At 36.6% G+C, this 18474-nt stretch overlaps 1 protein-coding gene across 9 annotated transcripts in view; it reads right to left on the bottom strand.

Annotated features, from left to right (window-relative positions):
• COBLL1 (cordon-bleu WH2 repeat protein like 1) overlaps window positions 1-18474 on the bottom strand; it is a 91912-nt gene that overhangs the window by 29879 nt on the left and 43559 nt on the right. For 7 of the 9 annotated variants that reach the window (XM_074873339.1, XM_074873340.1, XM_074873337.1 and 4 more), the window contains exons 2-6: window positions 12364-12543; window positions 6467-6668; window positions 5304-5532; window positions 2660-2754; window positions 2296-2535 (exon numbers count right to left, since the gene is read on the bottom strand). In XM_074873339.1, the coding sequence (XP_074729440.1) occupies window positions 2296-2535; window positions 2660-2754; window positions 5304-5532; window positions 6467-6668; window positions 12364-12455 (858 nt within the window). In that variant the 5' untranslated portion in view covers window positions 12456-12543. Of the gene's footprint in view, window positions 1-2295; window positions 2536-2659; window positions 2755-5303; window positions 5533-6466; window positions 6669-12363; window positions 12544-13780; window positions 13819-16425; window positions 16449-18474 lie in introns of those variants that run through there. The other 2 variants (XM_074873346.1, XM_074873344.1) reach the window with 2 other exon arrangements.

The raw sequence follows: 18474 nt of genomic DNA, 5'->3' as shown, positions 1-18474 counted from the left end.
TTTTAATCTTCATGCAGTTTCAGCCTGTCATTGTCTCCTCAAACAGTAGCTCTTCCGGTGTACCTGCCTCTCCACCCAGTTTTGTGTCAACTTCAAGTTTGTTGAGGGTGCATTAAATTCCATCATCTAGGTTGTTTATAAAGATATTCAACAGTATTTGCCATACTACCAATTCATCACGAACTCCATCTGATAACCAGTCTGACTTTGAGTCATTAACCTGCACCATTTGATCTGTTCATCCAGTTTCTGTCCTATCTTGTGGTTCATCTGTCTAGTCCATACCTTACTTTATCAACAAAAAATGTTGTGGCAGACTGTGACAAACACCTTGCTAAAATAAAGGTAGATGACTTCATCCCAGAACTTCTGCTTGCCACTAACTTATAAAAGCCTTTCTTACTATTCTTGACATCTCCTGCCGCTTTGAGCTCCAGGTTTGCCTTTGCATTCCTAACTGCATCTCTGCATGTCCAAGAAGTACCTCTGTATTTCTTTTGGGGAATTGCTCTGTTCCCTTTCCATCCCTCACATGCTTATTTTTGCACTTGAGCTCTCTCAGTAGCACATTTAAATGAGACTGTTTATTTTTATGCCTACTCCTTTTCCCACTTAGGGGAATGGACCACTCCTGTGCTGAAGGAATGCTGTCCCTGAAAATATCTCAACACTCTTCCAAGGAGCAGCTTTATCCTCCGCAAAAGTCTCTCATAGGATCCCTCCTAAGAGTTCCCTGATTAAGTTGAGCAATATGTACTATGCAGTCCAAATTCATTCATTAGATATTTATTGAAAAGTAGATACTAAAAAGACAAAATATTTTACATGAATTAATAAAATTCAAAGCACAGAGCAAATATTTGCCCACATTTAAATTCCAAGCTCTGTATTATCTGATAAATCACCATGCAATCAAATCAGAACGAAACAGAAGTCATCTTAAAAGACACATGCCAAAAGCTTCTAAGTTCTAAGGAAGCTGCACAAAGTAGTACAAAATAGAAAATACACACAAAAATATAACTTAATCTGGACTTCTGTCCTTTCTTTGTGAGTTATTCAACTTCTGTCAAATCACTTTAGATGAATAAGAAATGTCAGTACAAAATAATAAACTTAAGCAATTTTGTTGAGTGACAGATCCTAGCCTAGCAGTCATACATTACTGTTAGATATAACATGCTATTAATCATTTAAAGCATGTTAACATTAATAAAGTATTTTCAAAAAAATTCAAAGACAAACACGATGAGGTAAAAAACAAACCTTGATTTTGCGTGCACACACACACCCCCCAGTTCCTTTTATTAAAATACACAAAGAAACCTTTGTCTTCTTCAAATGATAAAGCTTCTCAGCAGGACACAATACACAAATTCAGAACTTCTGTTGAACAGTGCTCTCTTGTGGTTCTGTGCATCAATGAAAGACTAAATCATTGCATAAAGATAAAGGAAGTCACAGTTTGAAATCTCTTGTCTGAGTCTAACAGAAAATTAATCCCTCAGACTTGTATTTCATTTAGTTCTACACTATTTTTCTAGCATGCCAATAACCTCATTTATTAAAGACCACCTTTAGATACTACATTCAAAGCAAAGTATGAAATTAAAAAAAAATTATAATGACAATTTTAGCCTTGATCTTTAATTGGAATTCACAACTGACAATATGTGCAATACCAGGATAACACTTAATACATCAGTTCTCCCAAATTCTGTAGGCAGAATTTCTGCATTGCATGGGATATATAGGTTACTTAAATATGTATCCACACCTCAGCTTCAATTAAATACATCCCTATTTGATTAAAATAAAAACCTTCCTTCAACTTGCTGGGAACGCAAGAATGTTATGGCTACTCCCCGAGATTTTCACCTTTCTCTAGTAATGTAATATAAAGAATAAACTACTTGCTATCACATGTAACTAAAAACATTAAAAATTACTGGAAATATCAAAACATCAATTACCAGATATGATAAAGTGAGACAATGTTCTCACATTTAAATATATAAACTATTCATCCAGAAGAACAAAAAGGTGCTCACACTAGCAACTCATACAGGAAGTTGGTTTTACATTTACAAAATACAGCAGCTACTTTGCACACAGAATATAAAGTTTAAAAGGAACACATCTTTTAATTTCTGTGGTTATTTTCAAACTGCAATTTTTAAAAGCTAGCACTACACTTTTATTTCCCATTTATTTCAAGCCTCAGCAGCTACTAACAGGGTTATTGGGATTATTGTGTCTAAACTTCTTAAGAGAAGTGAAGCAAATGTAACTAACCTGTTCATTCCTATCAAAGCTGTTAGATTTCACCATATCAGATGCCGGTCTGACTTGGGCTTGTGCAAGTTCCTGAGGAGCACTCTTAGAATTTGGCATAGGTGGCAAAGGAGCTCTCCGTTTCTTCGGCATTTCAGATGGCAGAGTGTTTGAATCGTATTGCTTGCTAACAGTGTTAGATCTCGCGATAAATGTTGGCCTTGGCTTACCCATCAATGGAGTTGCTGGGGCACTGGCAGCCTTGGGGTGTAGGAGGAAGGAGAAAATCCAGGTTACTTATACTTTCTGGAAAACAACTGACAATACTGATTGCTCAACACGAATATGTTTCTAGATGTTTTGCTTATACAAAGTTACACCTTACTTGTTCCCTTTTCTTCTTGCTTCGTTGAAAAAAGCTGAAAAATCCTTTGTTTTCTTTCTCCTTCAGAACATCTAAACTTTCAGATTGGTAGGAGTCTAAGACAGAAAACAATAGTTCCAGATGTTATTTATTGCAGAGATTATTTCTCCTGCATTCTTACTGTTTCACTATATGTCATAAGACTCCTGGAAGGATATACAAAACACATCATAAATCCCCTGTATTAACAGTGTTTTCTAAATACTGGAGAATGAACAGGTTTCCTACCACCTATGTTCTTCCTGACTTTCTTAGAACACTGAATAGATGAGTTTCAGCTGTTATTAATACCCCTAGCACTTAATCCAGCCCATTCCACTTGTCATATGTTTTGGTTCCTACACAAAGGCTGTAAAGGGGAAAAAGAGCATCAGCCTCTCCAGCTCTCAATTCCTAACAGTTTAAATTCATGGCAAAGTGTGAAGTGGGCCAAGTCAGGCACAAGCCTGCACATGGTATGATTATGAAGAAGGATCACTGAAACACCTGATAGGTGCTGCACATGTAACTACATGGCAGTCATAGTAAAGATAGTCAAGTCTATTCTGGTATCTTGTAGAATTTATCCTCCTTACACTGGCTTATTCATTCAGATGATCTGTAAATCTTAAGGTTGTCTCTTTTTAAGAAAGTTAAATCTAGTAAAAATTAAAGAAATCCCACTGAATGCAAATGCAATGAGCGACAGAAATCAGCAAGGCCACTATGGGCTCTTGGTACAAGTATCAATATAAATATGGTTGTAAAATTTAATCAATAGATCTAGGGTAAAACTATACAGACATACTTTATATATATAGCTGGGTATATCCACTTCTGTATTGTCTTGTTAAATATGCATTTATAATAGGACAGAGATAATTTCTCATGTCACAGTCAAGCAGCGGTTATAATAGGAGCGGATGGTAATGTCATGTAAGTGCTACGGTTCCACTGCCTATTTCAGTAAATCGTACCTTGCAAATACTGTAAATTTAAATCAACTGGTGATGTGGCTACAGAAGGACAAAAACAAAGACAGAAAATGTGAATCCGAATTGAGGATGCAGTTATAAGTTACAACCACAGAAATCCAAGCTGAATCTTCAACATTAGGAAAAAGTAACCAGGTACTTTCCTGAAGCAAAAGGATGTGTATTTTTACTACCTAACGCTATAAGTCATCTAAGAACTCGAGCCTGAAGACAGCAACACAGACTGGAATCTTGTAAATAAGAAGAGAGGCTCCACATGTTTCTGAAGGAAAAAGGAAAATCAGTATACAGAATAGTTTGCTCTGTAAGTTTTGAATTGTCAGGTGGTCCAAACTTGGAAAACAAAGGGCGTAAAATTAAAATATAAACTGAATAAAACTTTAATTTAAAATCTATTACGTAAAAGGTATACCTCATCATTTACTTTCATAAAGAAAGCTGAAAATTCAGAGCTTTAAAGTTGTCAGCAAAATTGAAATGCTGAACTACTATGTATCAAGAGAACTGAAGTATATCTAAATTTCCTAGCAGCGCACTGCCATGTAGAAAGCATATACGCCCTTGTATTCTCTCCTAAGGACTTTTGGCTGTTGAATCAAATGAAGCACACGTCATACTGTGCAAAAGCCAGACAACAAACAAGACAATGCACTATGGGCACATGCAGTCCAGGTATTGGTTTCCAGTGTGGAAAACAAAGATATTTCATTTTTGCTTTCTCCATGGGAAAAGGATATATTTTTTATATCTGTCATTCTCCTGTTGTTCAAAATAACTGGCCTTTGGGAAGTAATTGAGAGAACTCTTGAAACTGTAATCACCAAACGATAAGGTTACCATATTTAGGTAGAAGGGGGAAAAAAAGACACAAACAATAAACCCAGCAAAAACCCCCAAGTTTTAGAGCAGAAAGGAAAACAAGCAAATATAACAGGAGTGAGCCAATATTACTGCACTCCATATTGAAGTAAAATTTCCCGTGACAAATGTTTGAAACATGTATAGAATTTTTAATCACAGTACAACAAACCCTTCCTGAAAAAGAGAGGTTACAGCTAAAGTTAAAACCAGGCATAGGAATGTCCGTACAAATATAAGGAACTAAGTTCATTGTTCCCCTGTTGGACTACAGTTAAAACAAGAATTATTATTCCTCCACAATCTGGAAAATTAGCTAACAGCACTCAGAAATATATATCACCAGAATGTTCTAACACTTAAAAAATTTTAAATAATTCAAAGGCAAAACTAAATTTCTCTAATGTTTCCATTTTTTTCAGCTCATCATGATCCTATGTCTTTTCTATGAGCTAAGGGAAATACAGTGGTGTCGGTCTTTTTGGGGTAGGGGAAGGAGAGGAAGGAGTTGCTTTTAACTGATGATTTGTGCTTAGTCACCTTTGCCACTACCTAACATTTTGTTAGAAAACAAAAGTTTCATATAACACTTCTCAAACATAAGTACAGGTAAACTTGTCCCAGTTACAGTTTTGCGGAAGACTAATGAAATACATACTAAATTACTAGAAATTACTTTCTTCGTAAGTAAAAAACCCCAACAAAATGTATACATTATTGAAATACTAAGTAATTATCTTTTCTATAACTGCAATTTACAAAAGCTATCTTACCTCGACTGATATCCATGGCATATAATTCTCTTAGTCCAAGGTCATTAAGAGATTTTGTCACATCAAGAGGTTCTTGAGACTGGTAATTCTTCAACAGCAGGGTGTGTGAAGGATCAAACTCACATTTACTACAGATAATTGGTATGTGTTCTTGAAGGGGTGAATGTGGACTAACTCTTACTACTGTCTTCTGTGTCTTCTTGTAGTTTATCACTACCCTTACTGTTTGCTAAGGAGAAGAAAATTCCAATAAATACCAGCACAAATTCTGAGACAACTGGCATTTGTATAACAGCCTTACAGTAATCACAGGAACTCCACTTATGGACAACTTCACCAGTGTTATAGATTCAGAAATATTACAAGAGAAACTAATAACAATTTTGCAATTCCCTTCTACTCAAGAAAAGGACACATGAAACACTCTGCTCCTCCTTCAGTATCTGTCATTTGCCTGTCCAACAGGGCACATGCCTGGAGTGAGATGCCCTGCTAAATTGTATCAGGTAACCCTAGAAGTCAGCCAGCAAGCCATGAGTGCATGTGTGCGTGCACGCATGCAGGACAAAGGTAAAAGGGCAGCAGAAGGGCTCCCTTGGCCCTGTGTAAGTGCTTTAGATAAATTAAAACCCAGAATTCTTCTACACAACAGAAGGACAAAGACTGAAGGGAATATTTAGGCTACACCCAGAAGTTGCTTTAGTACTTCTAAAAGCTTCTGCCTTCTTAAGGGTATATAAAAAAAGCTGAGTAACAATAAAAAAGTACAGTCTGTATTAAAGGAAAATGAACATACAATCAGAAGGGCATATATATCACAGCGTGACAGATGGTACAAGTTGTTGACTTTCAGTTTGTGGAAGGCTGTATTCAGCCACACTTCATGTGCAGAATTTGTCAAATGGACAGTAAGGCATGGGATTTCAAATACTACAGTAATGTTTCCTTCTTTTGGCAGCAAAGATGCTTACCACAACAAATTGAGATATATTTTACCTAAGAGGAGGTTAACAAGAACATGGAGCCAAGCATTTCACAGGGGTCCATGGTGACAGGATGACAGACAACAGTAAAAACTGAAAGGAAAGGCTGAGCTACCAGCTCAACTTGTTGAATACAACACTGATTTTAATTTCTCAATACACTTTAATTTTAGTTCTCACCTCTGGTATAACTGGAGCAGGTTTCTTCTTATCCATTTGTTTTGGCTTTACAATCACCTTTTCCACTTCAAGCATTCCTACTGGTGTGTTGGGTTTGAATTTAATCTGACTATTTTCTGCCGATACCAACTCTATAGTATAACTTGATGGATTTAAATGATACTGTGCACAGAGAAAGATCAGCAAGTCCATCATAGGCTTCCTGTAAAAGACAAATGGAACTGTCACAACAGATGACAATTAAGCAGGCTATAAACAAATCGTGCTGCTAAGCATTTAACCCAAGTCCCTTCCATGACTAAATAATTACCACCAGGCACCAACTTTAAATATCTTCAACATAAAAAAAAAAAGCCAAATGCAAAAAACTAAAAAGAAAATTAAACCAGCTTGCACAAAAGTATGCCAAATGCTTGAGCAAAGGGAAAAAATTTTGCTTGTGTGAAGTAATGCTTTTCCTGAGGTCAGCAGGGAAATGTGGATTAGCCACCTCATTTGACATTTAATGGGAACTGTAGCAGTGGTGATCAATGCCCTGCTATTCATTAAGAACAATTTCCTTCCAAAACTTGAAATGTTTATATTCATTCTGAAGTTAGAGCACTTTATTTTCAGAAATTCTGAGCATGAGCCATTTGGAGGAAGCAGGAGAAATGAAGTTTGAGGAACTCACCTCTTGAGGAGGTCTTGCATTAGGGATCCCAAAATGAAGCCAGGTGTTTAATACAGACAGAGGGAAAGGCGCTAAATGACAACAGTTGAATGCAATTTCTTGAGAAATTTTTCATATGTAGTCACTAACTGTATGTCCTTGTTCTCTCAGTGCTCAGTGAAGAATATGCATAACAGCGTATTAAGATAGGCTGAACATTCCCAGTTGCTACTGGAATAAATTTATTAAAGCTGTACTTTAAACAGAAGTGTCACAGAAGTTTAAATAGACTAAAGGTAAGGAGTATTCTAACTTTGCCTGTTACACCAACTGAAGGTTATAGTACTATCAGGTCACTGAAACTAGTCATTCCTCAATAATTTTTAGAGTTGGGTAATCATCTGTAAGGAGCATTTCATTTTGACATCCTCTGCATCTCTCAGTTACATCTACAAACAGGGAAATCTACCACCTGCTCTGTCTCACAAGGATATTACGGAAATAATTTAAAAGTCTGTGAAGCAATCAAATGCTATGTTGAAAAACAACACTGAAATGTCTTAAGAGAAAATTAATACAGGGTTTGGCTAGTATAGCTTTACCCGAAATCTCAAATTCTAGATGTAACCTCATAACAGATGCAAGTATTCTGGTAGCATAGCCAAATATAGAAATAGATGGCTTCTACAAAGAGCTGTCAAGCTAAGCAGAATTCTAGATAATATAAAGATCATCAATACATTTATTAAGTAGGAAGTTAAAACAGACTTTTCATATGATATGGTTCTCTAAAAAGAATGACTCAATGTTAAAAATTACTGTGAACACTGGGGTTCCCCCCCCCCCCCCTTTAATTAACCTTAGAATAACATTCCTGTTTTCACTTGGTCTTAAAGAATGAGTGTTCTTTAAGCAAACTGTCTTCTGGTTTCTAGAAGCAGGGCTGGACTCTCTGGTGCACATGCTGCAGTTCCAGGATATAGAAACAGTTTGAAAGCTGACAGATACAGTTACTGCAGACTTGTTACTACTTTTTTTCCCCAGAGGAAAGTTTCTGCCTGCTTAAGTTGCAGAAGAATTCTTGCCTCAGGAGACAAAGGCAGGAGGAACAATAAAACAAAAAAAAACATAAAGAAATGATGCTCCAAGGTGTCAAAAAGCAGCTATCAGATGGTCTGAAGAGGTATAGAAGAACGTAATATACGCCCGGGCCTTCATCTATATGCTATGTATCAGCCTGAGGAATACCATGAGAAATGCACTGGCACTGCAGAAAAATAACTGTTCCTCCCTTTTCACATAGCTAAACCAGAGTTTATTTCAATTCTTCTCTCGCCTATATCACAACCTGCTCTGATTAGAAGAAAGAAGGAATGACTCTATTTATTGTATTTCTAACCCATAATAGAACAAGTACATCCATCTCACCCTAATAATAAAAGAGCTGCAAACACAAATCATGTCATTCTCCCATTACGTTTGCAATCAAAAGTGAAAGGTTTTTGGAAATCCACAAAAGTTCATCCACTGCAGCTCTGGTGAACAAGCTGGTATTTGATGTCTAATTTGATCCTTCAAATACTGGATCAAGTGTTTAAATGAAAAAAATGCATCAAATTTCTACACACCTCTGCAAAAACGAGGGCTAGAAACTTGCTACTTAAAAAGTTAAAATTCTTACATGATCAGACTTTAGGAACAAGGTCTTCCCATCATGAGACTCACAGTAAGCACCACTGAACAAACAAAACTCTGTCAGTAACCACCAGAAGTATTCCTACAGGGATGGAATCAAAAAGGAAAAGAAACCTACACGCAGTTTGGCTTTATACAGATCTCTCATTACTTAAGCATATGGTTTCATGGCCTTCCTTGCAAAAATATTTACTAATCCTATTCTCTAAAGAGAAAAAGACATTTGTTTTCATGGAGAACAACAAAAAAACCCACAACCCCCCCCCTCAGAATTTGTTACTAACAAATGTAAGTACAATAGGTTTTGAAAAGTAGGGCAACACAACAAAGCCTGTTATTCACTAGCTAGCTATACGGAGTAAACCAACAGTTTATTAAGAATACCTTAATGACCAAAAATACTCAAGAATGGATCAAATGAAAACTCACAAAGGACTCTAAGAAAACAAATTGAGCAAAGCTAAGGTCTCTCTGAAAGGCATCTGAAACTGAAGCCTTAAACATGCTACCCTGCAAAACTATTAGTTTGATACACCATTTTCAAATAAAATGCATGTCACTATCATATTGGTCCTTGAAATCTCTAAGTTAATTTACTGATGCATACAACTGAAATCAATTATTAAATTTTGAGAAAACTTTCTCAGACTCTGCATTTCTTCCTTGTGGGACAATAAAAACTAACTTAAAATTATCAGGCTGCTGAATAAAATAGTTCTTTTCTTCTTTGGCTGCAGAATATTCGAACCAATGGAGAAGATTCAGAAACTTCACTCTGACAAACATTTAAAAAAAAAGGAAAGAAAGAAGCTTCACTCATTCCCCTCCTCTGAACAGTGTACCTTCAATTCCTACCCACTCATTGCTCTTACCATGTTTTTTGGGTGTTTATGTTTGTTTGTTTTTAAATAACTGTTGGCCTGGACCCCCCCACAGGAATCCTGGTGATAGAACAGTGTGAATGCCACTGCCACATTCCGAACAAACGTTCTGAATCACTATCCCCAACTACTACAAAATACAAATTGGAGTCTGGGCTTAAATAGAGAATCCTCTCATGGTTGAAGTTTAAGAATGATGAATGACTCTACTTCAGTCCTCCTTCCTTTTCTCAGTCTCTCAGGTTTTTTGCCATAGTTGCCCACAGATTAACTCAAGGATCAAAAATTATTCTCTCTTGTAATCATTTTCTATAAAATCCCTTTTGGACTTTGTTATGATCCTCTTCTGCCTACTTCTACTCAATCAGGATATTTATCTATATAACATCTTCCTTTGTTCTATATAGCTCTTGCTATCCACTATGCCAAAGCAGGGAGCAAACCGACCCAACTTCATCTGAGAACAGTAGAGAAGTTTCTTCTAGTGGACTATGACATTTGAGTACATGGCCGTACAAACTCACAGCTTTGCTTTTTCTAGTATGAGATTTAAAAAGGTATTATCTCCTTGGGAGCTTTGAAGCTCATAATCATCTCTGATTATGAACAGGAAAGAGATAAATTAGCAATTTATCTGTTTATATCATTTCTAGAGGGATTTTGCCTATTTGTTCACAAAATATGACTATAAAGACAGAGCAAAACTAGAAGAACAGATAGTTTGAGGCATGTTTCAGTGAACTGCAGGTCCTGTACAATATCTTCCTTCGTTCTGAATGAGTCTAGCAGTGCTAATACAGGTTCTTATTTGTAAGAGAGCCATTTATGAAATCAATCACATACAGTATCTTGACTGAAAAAAACCCACAGTAACTGTGGGATAATAAACCTGATTGGCAAATGTGTGTGCTTCCTAAGCTTGTGAGGCCTGTCTTGAACACTGACTAATTATACACAATGTAATTTGACTGAGTGAAGATATATGCAACATTCCTTTCTGGCACTTTGCTCTGAACAAAGCAAGATAGAGGGCACACGGTACTCCTGAGTGTGAACAAAGGGAGTGAAAAGAAGAAAGAAGTGCCTGACAGTGTACACATGGAGTCTCACCTTTAAGAAATTTTAAAAACAGAGGAAGGCACCGTATTTACAGACAGCAATATTCCTTGCTGTAAACATCCTAACAAGAACACCATAAAGCATCACAGTAGTCACCAATTATTTCAGAAAATTTCTTCTGACAAATATAACCTCAGATTTGTTATCCTGAAAATGGAGTCAGGGCAGGGGGTGGGGTGGAAATCCACAAAAGTTCATCCACTGCAGCTCTGGAGAACAAGCTGGTATTTGATGTCTAAGCAACGACCTCATGAACTCTAGCAAATGACAAAGCGTGCAAACAGACTTGAGCCAGACTTTATCTCTCATTAAGAAGTGAAGTAGGTGTAAGTACACATTTATATTACCTGGTTTAAATGAATGAATAAATAAATAACTATATCAGCCTGCTTGCTTTCAGTTGCAAAGACACTGGCAATACACTAATACAAACACAATATACAAATAGTTTATCTCAGCTTAGGAAAGCAACAAACTGGTATCCTAGAAGGCCTTGCATAGGAGACTTCTTAGTAGATCTGCTATGATAATTAATATAACATTTTAAGTCCCAGGATTTATGATTTCAACTCACCAGTCAATGTCCAGGTCTTTCTGAACTAAAGGTGACTTGAGAGTTATACATACAGTCTATACTACCAATTAGCAGACTGAAATATGCATTTCAAATTAAAACTAGCTTAAGCAAAATGTATTTGTTTAAAAAAGAAAAATCCAAAGCTGTAGCTAGAAACTATTTCTTTGAAGCATTATAGATTTTGTCTGAAGTAATGACACTTTTTTTTAGGACTGCTAGTAGTCTACAGGTAGTAGCACTGAGCAAGTGCTGAACACATGACTTTGTACCCAAACAGGATGCCGGAACTCATCTTTGAGGCTAACAGGGAAAACATGTGGGAAGAATTCAGTGACTCATACAAAACAGTACTTTTCTAGTGACTAGAAAGAACAACAGGTATGGCTATGTGTCCTGATAGGTGCCATACAAATTTCTGAATCTCAAAAAACAGTCTTCCCAAGAAGTAGGCAAATATATAAAGTATGTTTCCACACCTACCCAAAAATCATAGTAGAATTAGAATCATTTAGGTTGGAAAAGACTTTTAAGATCATCAAATCCAACCATAAACCCAACACTGCCAAGTCCACCACTAAACCACATCCCCAAGCACCATGCCTACACATCTTTAAATACCTCCAGGGATGGCGGCTCAGCCACTTCCCTGGGCAGCCTGTTTCTTGTTACTTGGGAAAAGAGACTGACACCCACCTCACTGCAACCTCCTTTCAGGTAGCTGTAAGAGAGCAATAAAGTCTCCCCCAGAGCCTCCTTTTCTCAGGTTAAACAACCCCAGTTCCCTCGGCCGCTCCTCATAAGGCTTGTGCTCTATGGACCCTTCATCAGCTTCGTTGCTCTTCTTTGGACACACTCAATGTTCAGGCTTACCCAACTCATGTATTTTACTGAGTGATTAAAACCTGGATGAAGTCTGAAGTAAACTAGAACAAGAAAACAAAATTAAACAAATATGTAATTCTGTGTAACTTACCTCCCATTAACTGTAGTATACTTGATCACATCTCCTGGCAAGACCACTGACAGTTCAATATCTTTATCGATTACAATCTCTTTCTGTTCCATGATGAGATTGGCTGATTCTGTGTCATCAAATGGAGAAACAGCAACGGGTTTTGGCTCAGGTGGAGGAGGCGGCGCTTTAGATTTTCTTCTGAAATAAAAGGATAAAAAGTCAAGTATGTATTTACACATACGATTCCATACTGGCAAACTAACAAGTCTCAGAACAGGAATGAGCCACGCTTAATTCTTTTCATTCAGACTGTGTAAGTGATAGGTGTAAGGAAGGGATGAGAGAGTATTTTAAACATATGATCAGTGGTGACAGAAGATACAACAGGCTAAGATAACTGTATCATATAAAAAAAAAAGCCCAATAAACATCAAGCCCAAAACAAAAAGGGTTTTTTAATATATATTTTAAAAAGTAAATTAATTACTTTCTTTCCTCCCTTGGGTTAAGCAAAGGACCCTATTTGTGCGTTCTGCAAACAGATTTACTGGATTAGTATAAGCAGAAACACTGTGCTATGCAGTATGAAGTCAAATTGCAATGACAGTATATTTCATATATAGGAGAGATAGGCAAGGGAATAATCACACTTTTCCTCCCCAAATTTTTCTTTTGATTATTATTAACATAATTCAAACAAATCCTACCAGCTCTACTCTATTTAATTCTATACAGTAATAAAATAGCAGTATAACCAATACTGTGTTGCAATATTTCTTGACATTTCAGTCACAATACGCTTTCATATTTTCCCCTCACCTATGCTGACTTCCTATTTTCTTGCTATCCTTTCCCATCTTAGTAACAAGCCAGTGTACTCTTGAATGCAAAGAGTGATCACTGTTTCACTTGCTTCACTTCAAAAAGAAAAAAAAATCCAAAATGGTATCAAAAGGAAAACTCTCTACACCTCTTAATATATTTATGTTACAGTAATTCTGAAGGTAGGACTCTCATGTCCTACAACATACAGTCTAGCATTCCCTTTTATTCAAATAACTTTGCACAATTCACTGATACTGTCACAAGGAAAAGATACTATTATTAGGAATTTCACCATTAGAAACAAAACCCAAAGACACTGTGGAGACGCATTACCTCATGAGAACTTCTTAATTTCTTATAAACAATATTTTAAAAAGCTTGAATGGAGTCACATTCACAGAAAGTTAAAATACATTTCAAACATAATACACAAAGGTTCCAAAAATATGCCTGCAATTTAGACTTTCGAGCTGTAACAAAGTTTAAACGTTTAAACATAACCAAAAAAATAACTTCTACAGTTGTCCTACAGAATTAAAACAAAAGATCTAGCATACAACAATTAGAAACACACGTCTTTCTCAGAAAAGCAAAGTTTAAAGTCACTCACAATGAAGAGCAAACAAGGTCCAGAGCAGCATTGCAAAAGATGACTGTGTAACCAGACTTCACATGACCGATCTGTGCCTGAAAGCGCTTAGAGTTTTGAACTTCAGAACTCCATGCTGAATAATTAACTATTCACAGGCTCTCAGAGCTAATCGGAAGTACTGAGAGACCTCCAAACACACCAAATAAGGATTCGCCATCAAGATGTATACCTCCTCTCTGTTAATGTTTTAAATTAGTTTTGGTGCACGCCGCATGCAATTCACAACATGCGGCATTAGATGCAAATTTAACTTTGGTCTCTAGAGCAGCTTTCCTGGGTTGTTTCAGGGTTATGTGAACATTGCAAAATGTATCAATCAAACTTTTTACTCCTCCCTGACTTGTTTGGGGGTTTTTTTGCATGATTTTTAGCTTTCACATAACTGCTAAAAAGAAAATATTATCCAGTACAGAGCATCAATACAACTATTTAAAAAAAACCCACAAAAATGAAAACTAACCCTATAACATTAATACCAAAAAAAATTCAAACCCAAAGTAAAGCAGTTCTGCTTTTCCCCTTCTTCACTCATTCTTACATCTTTAAGTGACTTCAAATGACTGTTAAAACATACTTATTGCAACTGAACTCAGAATTTAATCTTTGAAGACTACACACCACAGAAAGATTTGCTTGCACATGCTAGTGGACTCTATATTTTCCATTAGGCAGACGAATGCAATTTCATTGCTGGAACTCTACTATCACTAGAGTGCTTAATCACACACAGCAATAAATGCACGGTCCACATCAGTAAAACACGGCTTTATTTAGTGTCTAACTTACACTGTAGAGATTGAGAACTGATAAAATACCCTTGTCAAGCCTTATGTGCAACAGCTAGATAGATGAAGTTCCATGTGTTAAATAAAGAATACATATATACACACATGGGGTCAGGCAGTCAAATGAGGTCGGCTGAATCTCCGCATACAGAGCTATGTACCCGACCCATCTCTAGCTCATCTGCATGTTCTTTATGGTTAGTTATGCTTATGTTTCCTGCCCCACACAAAGGAGGAAAAATCTCCAAGTACACTTTCGCAGAAGTTATGCCGAGCTTTTGGCAACCTCTTATTAAACAACAGGGATCCCAATACTTTCATTTTCTGTTTCCAGGTGCCGCATCTCTTTTTTTTTTGTCACTTTTCACCAACTCTCTCATCTCTCACTCCTAGTCCAAAGTATTTACATTTGGTCTTACAGCTTTTTCGTTTCTGGTGTTCATGTCTGCCTGGTCACAGGAGAGGCTATCTGACAGGTAAACAGAAGCCCTGCACTCCCAGCACCCCAGAGCTGGTATTGGGCAGCAAGAATGACTCCAGTTACCATGATTACATCTACAGGTGAAAATCAAAAGCAGCAAGAGACAGGAATACACTTGCAGAGGTAGTTTTAACCTATAAACCCTCCCCTCCTCTTTTGCACTATGGGGCCTCCAAGAAGTTGACACAGGTGATTTCTCTCACAAAGGCATCCTTCCACACACCATTTTAGTCAAACATCAAAAAGGAAAGCCAGCATTATTCAAGTAACTCCAAGTCTACACCATCATTTCAAACACTTATCTGTCATAAAGAACAAACAAAAGCCCACTTCTCTTGCCTCTTCACCTCTACCAGGTACTCAGCAAAGCAGGACAGCTGCTGGTTTTTAATGAATTTGCTAAAGAGAGAGAGTGGTTAAGGTAGTCTCTTCTCCTGAAAAGAAGAAAACCTTTGATTTTTAGTAAGACAAAAATACAACCATAACAAAGGGGAGAAATTAACAATCATATAAAAATAACACTTTAGAGGTCAGAAAAAAAGGTTGTTTCGGTAAATAGGCTCACTCACAGCACCTTTCATGCTCAGATAGCTTCCAGATATGCTAGGGGCTAAGCAGACCTATTCTAGTTATCAAAGCAAACATTAGGATGAGTTAGAACAACCAAAAACGTACTCTTTATTTTCATGGCTACTATAGAACTAAGGGAAAGCTGCAGGAAAAATCAAAGTACAGCTCATTTAGCTATGACACAGAGGAAGTTAAAAGAGAAATTTTAACCAAATAAGGCCACAACTCATAAGAACTCCTCTGGAAATTATGTTGCAGTATCCTACACAATGCAGGTCCTTACTCCTTCCTTGTCTCCACAGGTCCCAACCCCATCAGCTGACTGACCTTCCCTACACCAGACATTAAAACTGCCAATCTCAATTCACCTGAAGGGATATGCTCCCCACTGTTTATCACCATATAAACAATTCCAGCTACCTATAACACTGCAACAGCTTGAATGTCATCTTCTGTTTAATCAATTGCTTAAGACAAAGCAGGAAAGAAAGAAAGAAAAAAAAAAAATCAATCAATATAATCTTTCTTCTCTGATTCTTCCTCACTCTGGAAAAAGGCAGCCAGAGAGACATCTACAATGCTCTCACAGGGTCCCACAAACACAAGGTGGTGCAGCCTGGGAAGAGTTCATATTTCCCTTGTTACTAGTGCACCCGGAACCCACTGCTTATGCCAAGTCTTCCAGCTAGCCCTCATCTTGTGAGATCATATTGTTCCCAAGAGAACTTATTCCTATCTCTTAGAAATGCAAATTTATGAAGTCCCACCTGCAATTCCCACCAGTCTGTGACAGAATACAGTTCCTGTAAAGACATTAAAGAATTCTTTCAGCCAAATGCAGATAGAAGACTTCATCATTTTGCTAAGAAAAACAATACATCTTTTAAAATCAAATGCAAGACCAGAAAGTCAACATTTTATGTGCTTCAGATCCCACTTCTACAGAATAAAGTGTCATTGCTGTATTGCAACATATTTCCTGCTTGCCAGAACAATAATAGTGGAAACCCTTTTTAAAATAAAGATCTGGCATCATAAATAAATAAAGCATCTATTTATTTGATTTTCAAAAAATCCCTGTTAGAAAGTTACAAGCAGTATATTTTTAACTATCAGTAACTAGAGAAAGGCACTTTAAAATAATGAGAAATACTTGAACTGACAGTGACCTGGATATTCCAGTTATCACCAGCACTTCCTTTTGATAAGAATCACTTTCCCAAAAAAAATGGAGAAAAAAAGAGGAAATCTGCTAGATTTGTGCACAAAGTCTACAGCATTAAAAAAAAAAATATCCACCTCTTCAAATCTTGGTATCAAAGAATATTAATGTTTACACCACTTACTGTTTTGAACACAATTACATGAGACACTATACAAAGACAGCTTGATAGTCCTCTCACTGAAATTATTTTGGATCTAACCTCCAACATCAGAACCATCTCTCAAACTTTCAGTAGCAATCACCTAGGACAGGAAAGGTCATAAGGGACCTCACCTGCAATTCAGTCATCTCTCAGGTACTGAAAAGTTCATTAAACACTGTAGAATAAAAACCTTGTACTGCACAACAGATAAGACTTAAATTTGTAAATTTGACTTATGGCACCATGAAAAACACTGGTTTATACAAAGAGCAACTAAACATTTTTTATATCATACTTTACAAAATTATATATGCCAAAAGTACAAGCAGCACTTCATTTTATTTTCACTCAAAGGCAGAAAAGGATCTAGCTCTATTAAGATCATGTCATGAGAGGAAAAGAGCCACTGCAATAAAGCTTCTTCTAGAGCTTTTCTTGCCTTTGACCTCTCACCCCAAGCAATTATTATGCCTTCTCGATTAGTACAATAATGCTGCTCCACTGCTACGCCATAGTAGCAGACAGCCGAAACCTTGCACATCATCTGCTCGACCAAGGAACAGTTCAACAAGAGTTCAGGCCTACATTAAGTACATTAATTTGTTTTGTTTACAATGATACATCAGTTTTGGCCAACAGATACATAAAATATTTAAGCTCCTAATTTCACTTATAAGCATTCGCAGCCCAATACTCATCTTTAATGCTTACAAACCAAATTTGTCTTCTACACTAAGCAAAGATCATGAAAGTACCAACTTTCCTCCTGTTTATTCAGTTCCCTCTTTGAAGATTATAGTTTCATAGCATCACGACCGCACATCTTCAAGATCAAACACTACTTGCTAAGAAAAAGCTTGGAGACAACTGCAACATTCCTATCTGATTCTGCTCATCATAGTCCAGCAAATGACTGAAGTTATCAATGCAAGTCACTCAAAAAATCACTACTAAATGTTTCCAGGCATATGTTTAGATAACCTTTTTTTTTGGGGGGGGGGAAAAGAGTGGAAGTATTATTTCATAATAAATAAATAATAAATAATAAATGTTTACTAATCCACATTTTAAATTAGTTTGCAAGTTGGAGCTCCCAAATTGGGACTTGATAATTACATAATCAAACACATGAAAAATGGAGTATTTTACAATAGTGTCTATTGTCCACAGGCCAGTCTGAAAGGCTAGTTTCATCCGCAGTATAATTACAGATTATATTTTTGTTTTCTTTCCTTTAGTGAAATGCAGCTTCATTTTCATTTTCATTGTTCTTAATCTGAATACTAACAATTGCACTGACATATCTATTCCACATGGAGTATTTTTCTTTTAGTTTGAGAATTGGAATACCCAGGCTTTTCTTGTTATAATAGATACAGAGATGTTGTAAAGCCACTCTGCATAACCTTGTGATAGACTGAAATGAAAATACTCAAGGCAGATCATTAC

Source organism: Strix uralensis, chromosome 6, assembly GCF_047716275.1.
Source record: "Strix uralensis isolate ZFMK-TIS-50842 chromosome 6, bStrUra1, whole genome shotgun sequence".
NCBI lineage: Eukaryota > Metazoa > Chordata > Aves > Strigiformes > Strigidae > Strix > Strix uralensis.
The sequence above is the reverse complement of the archived record's forward strand: the minus strand, read 5'-3'. Positions and strand labels throughout refer to the sequence as shown.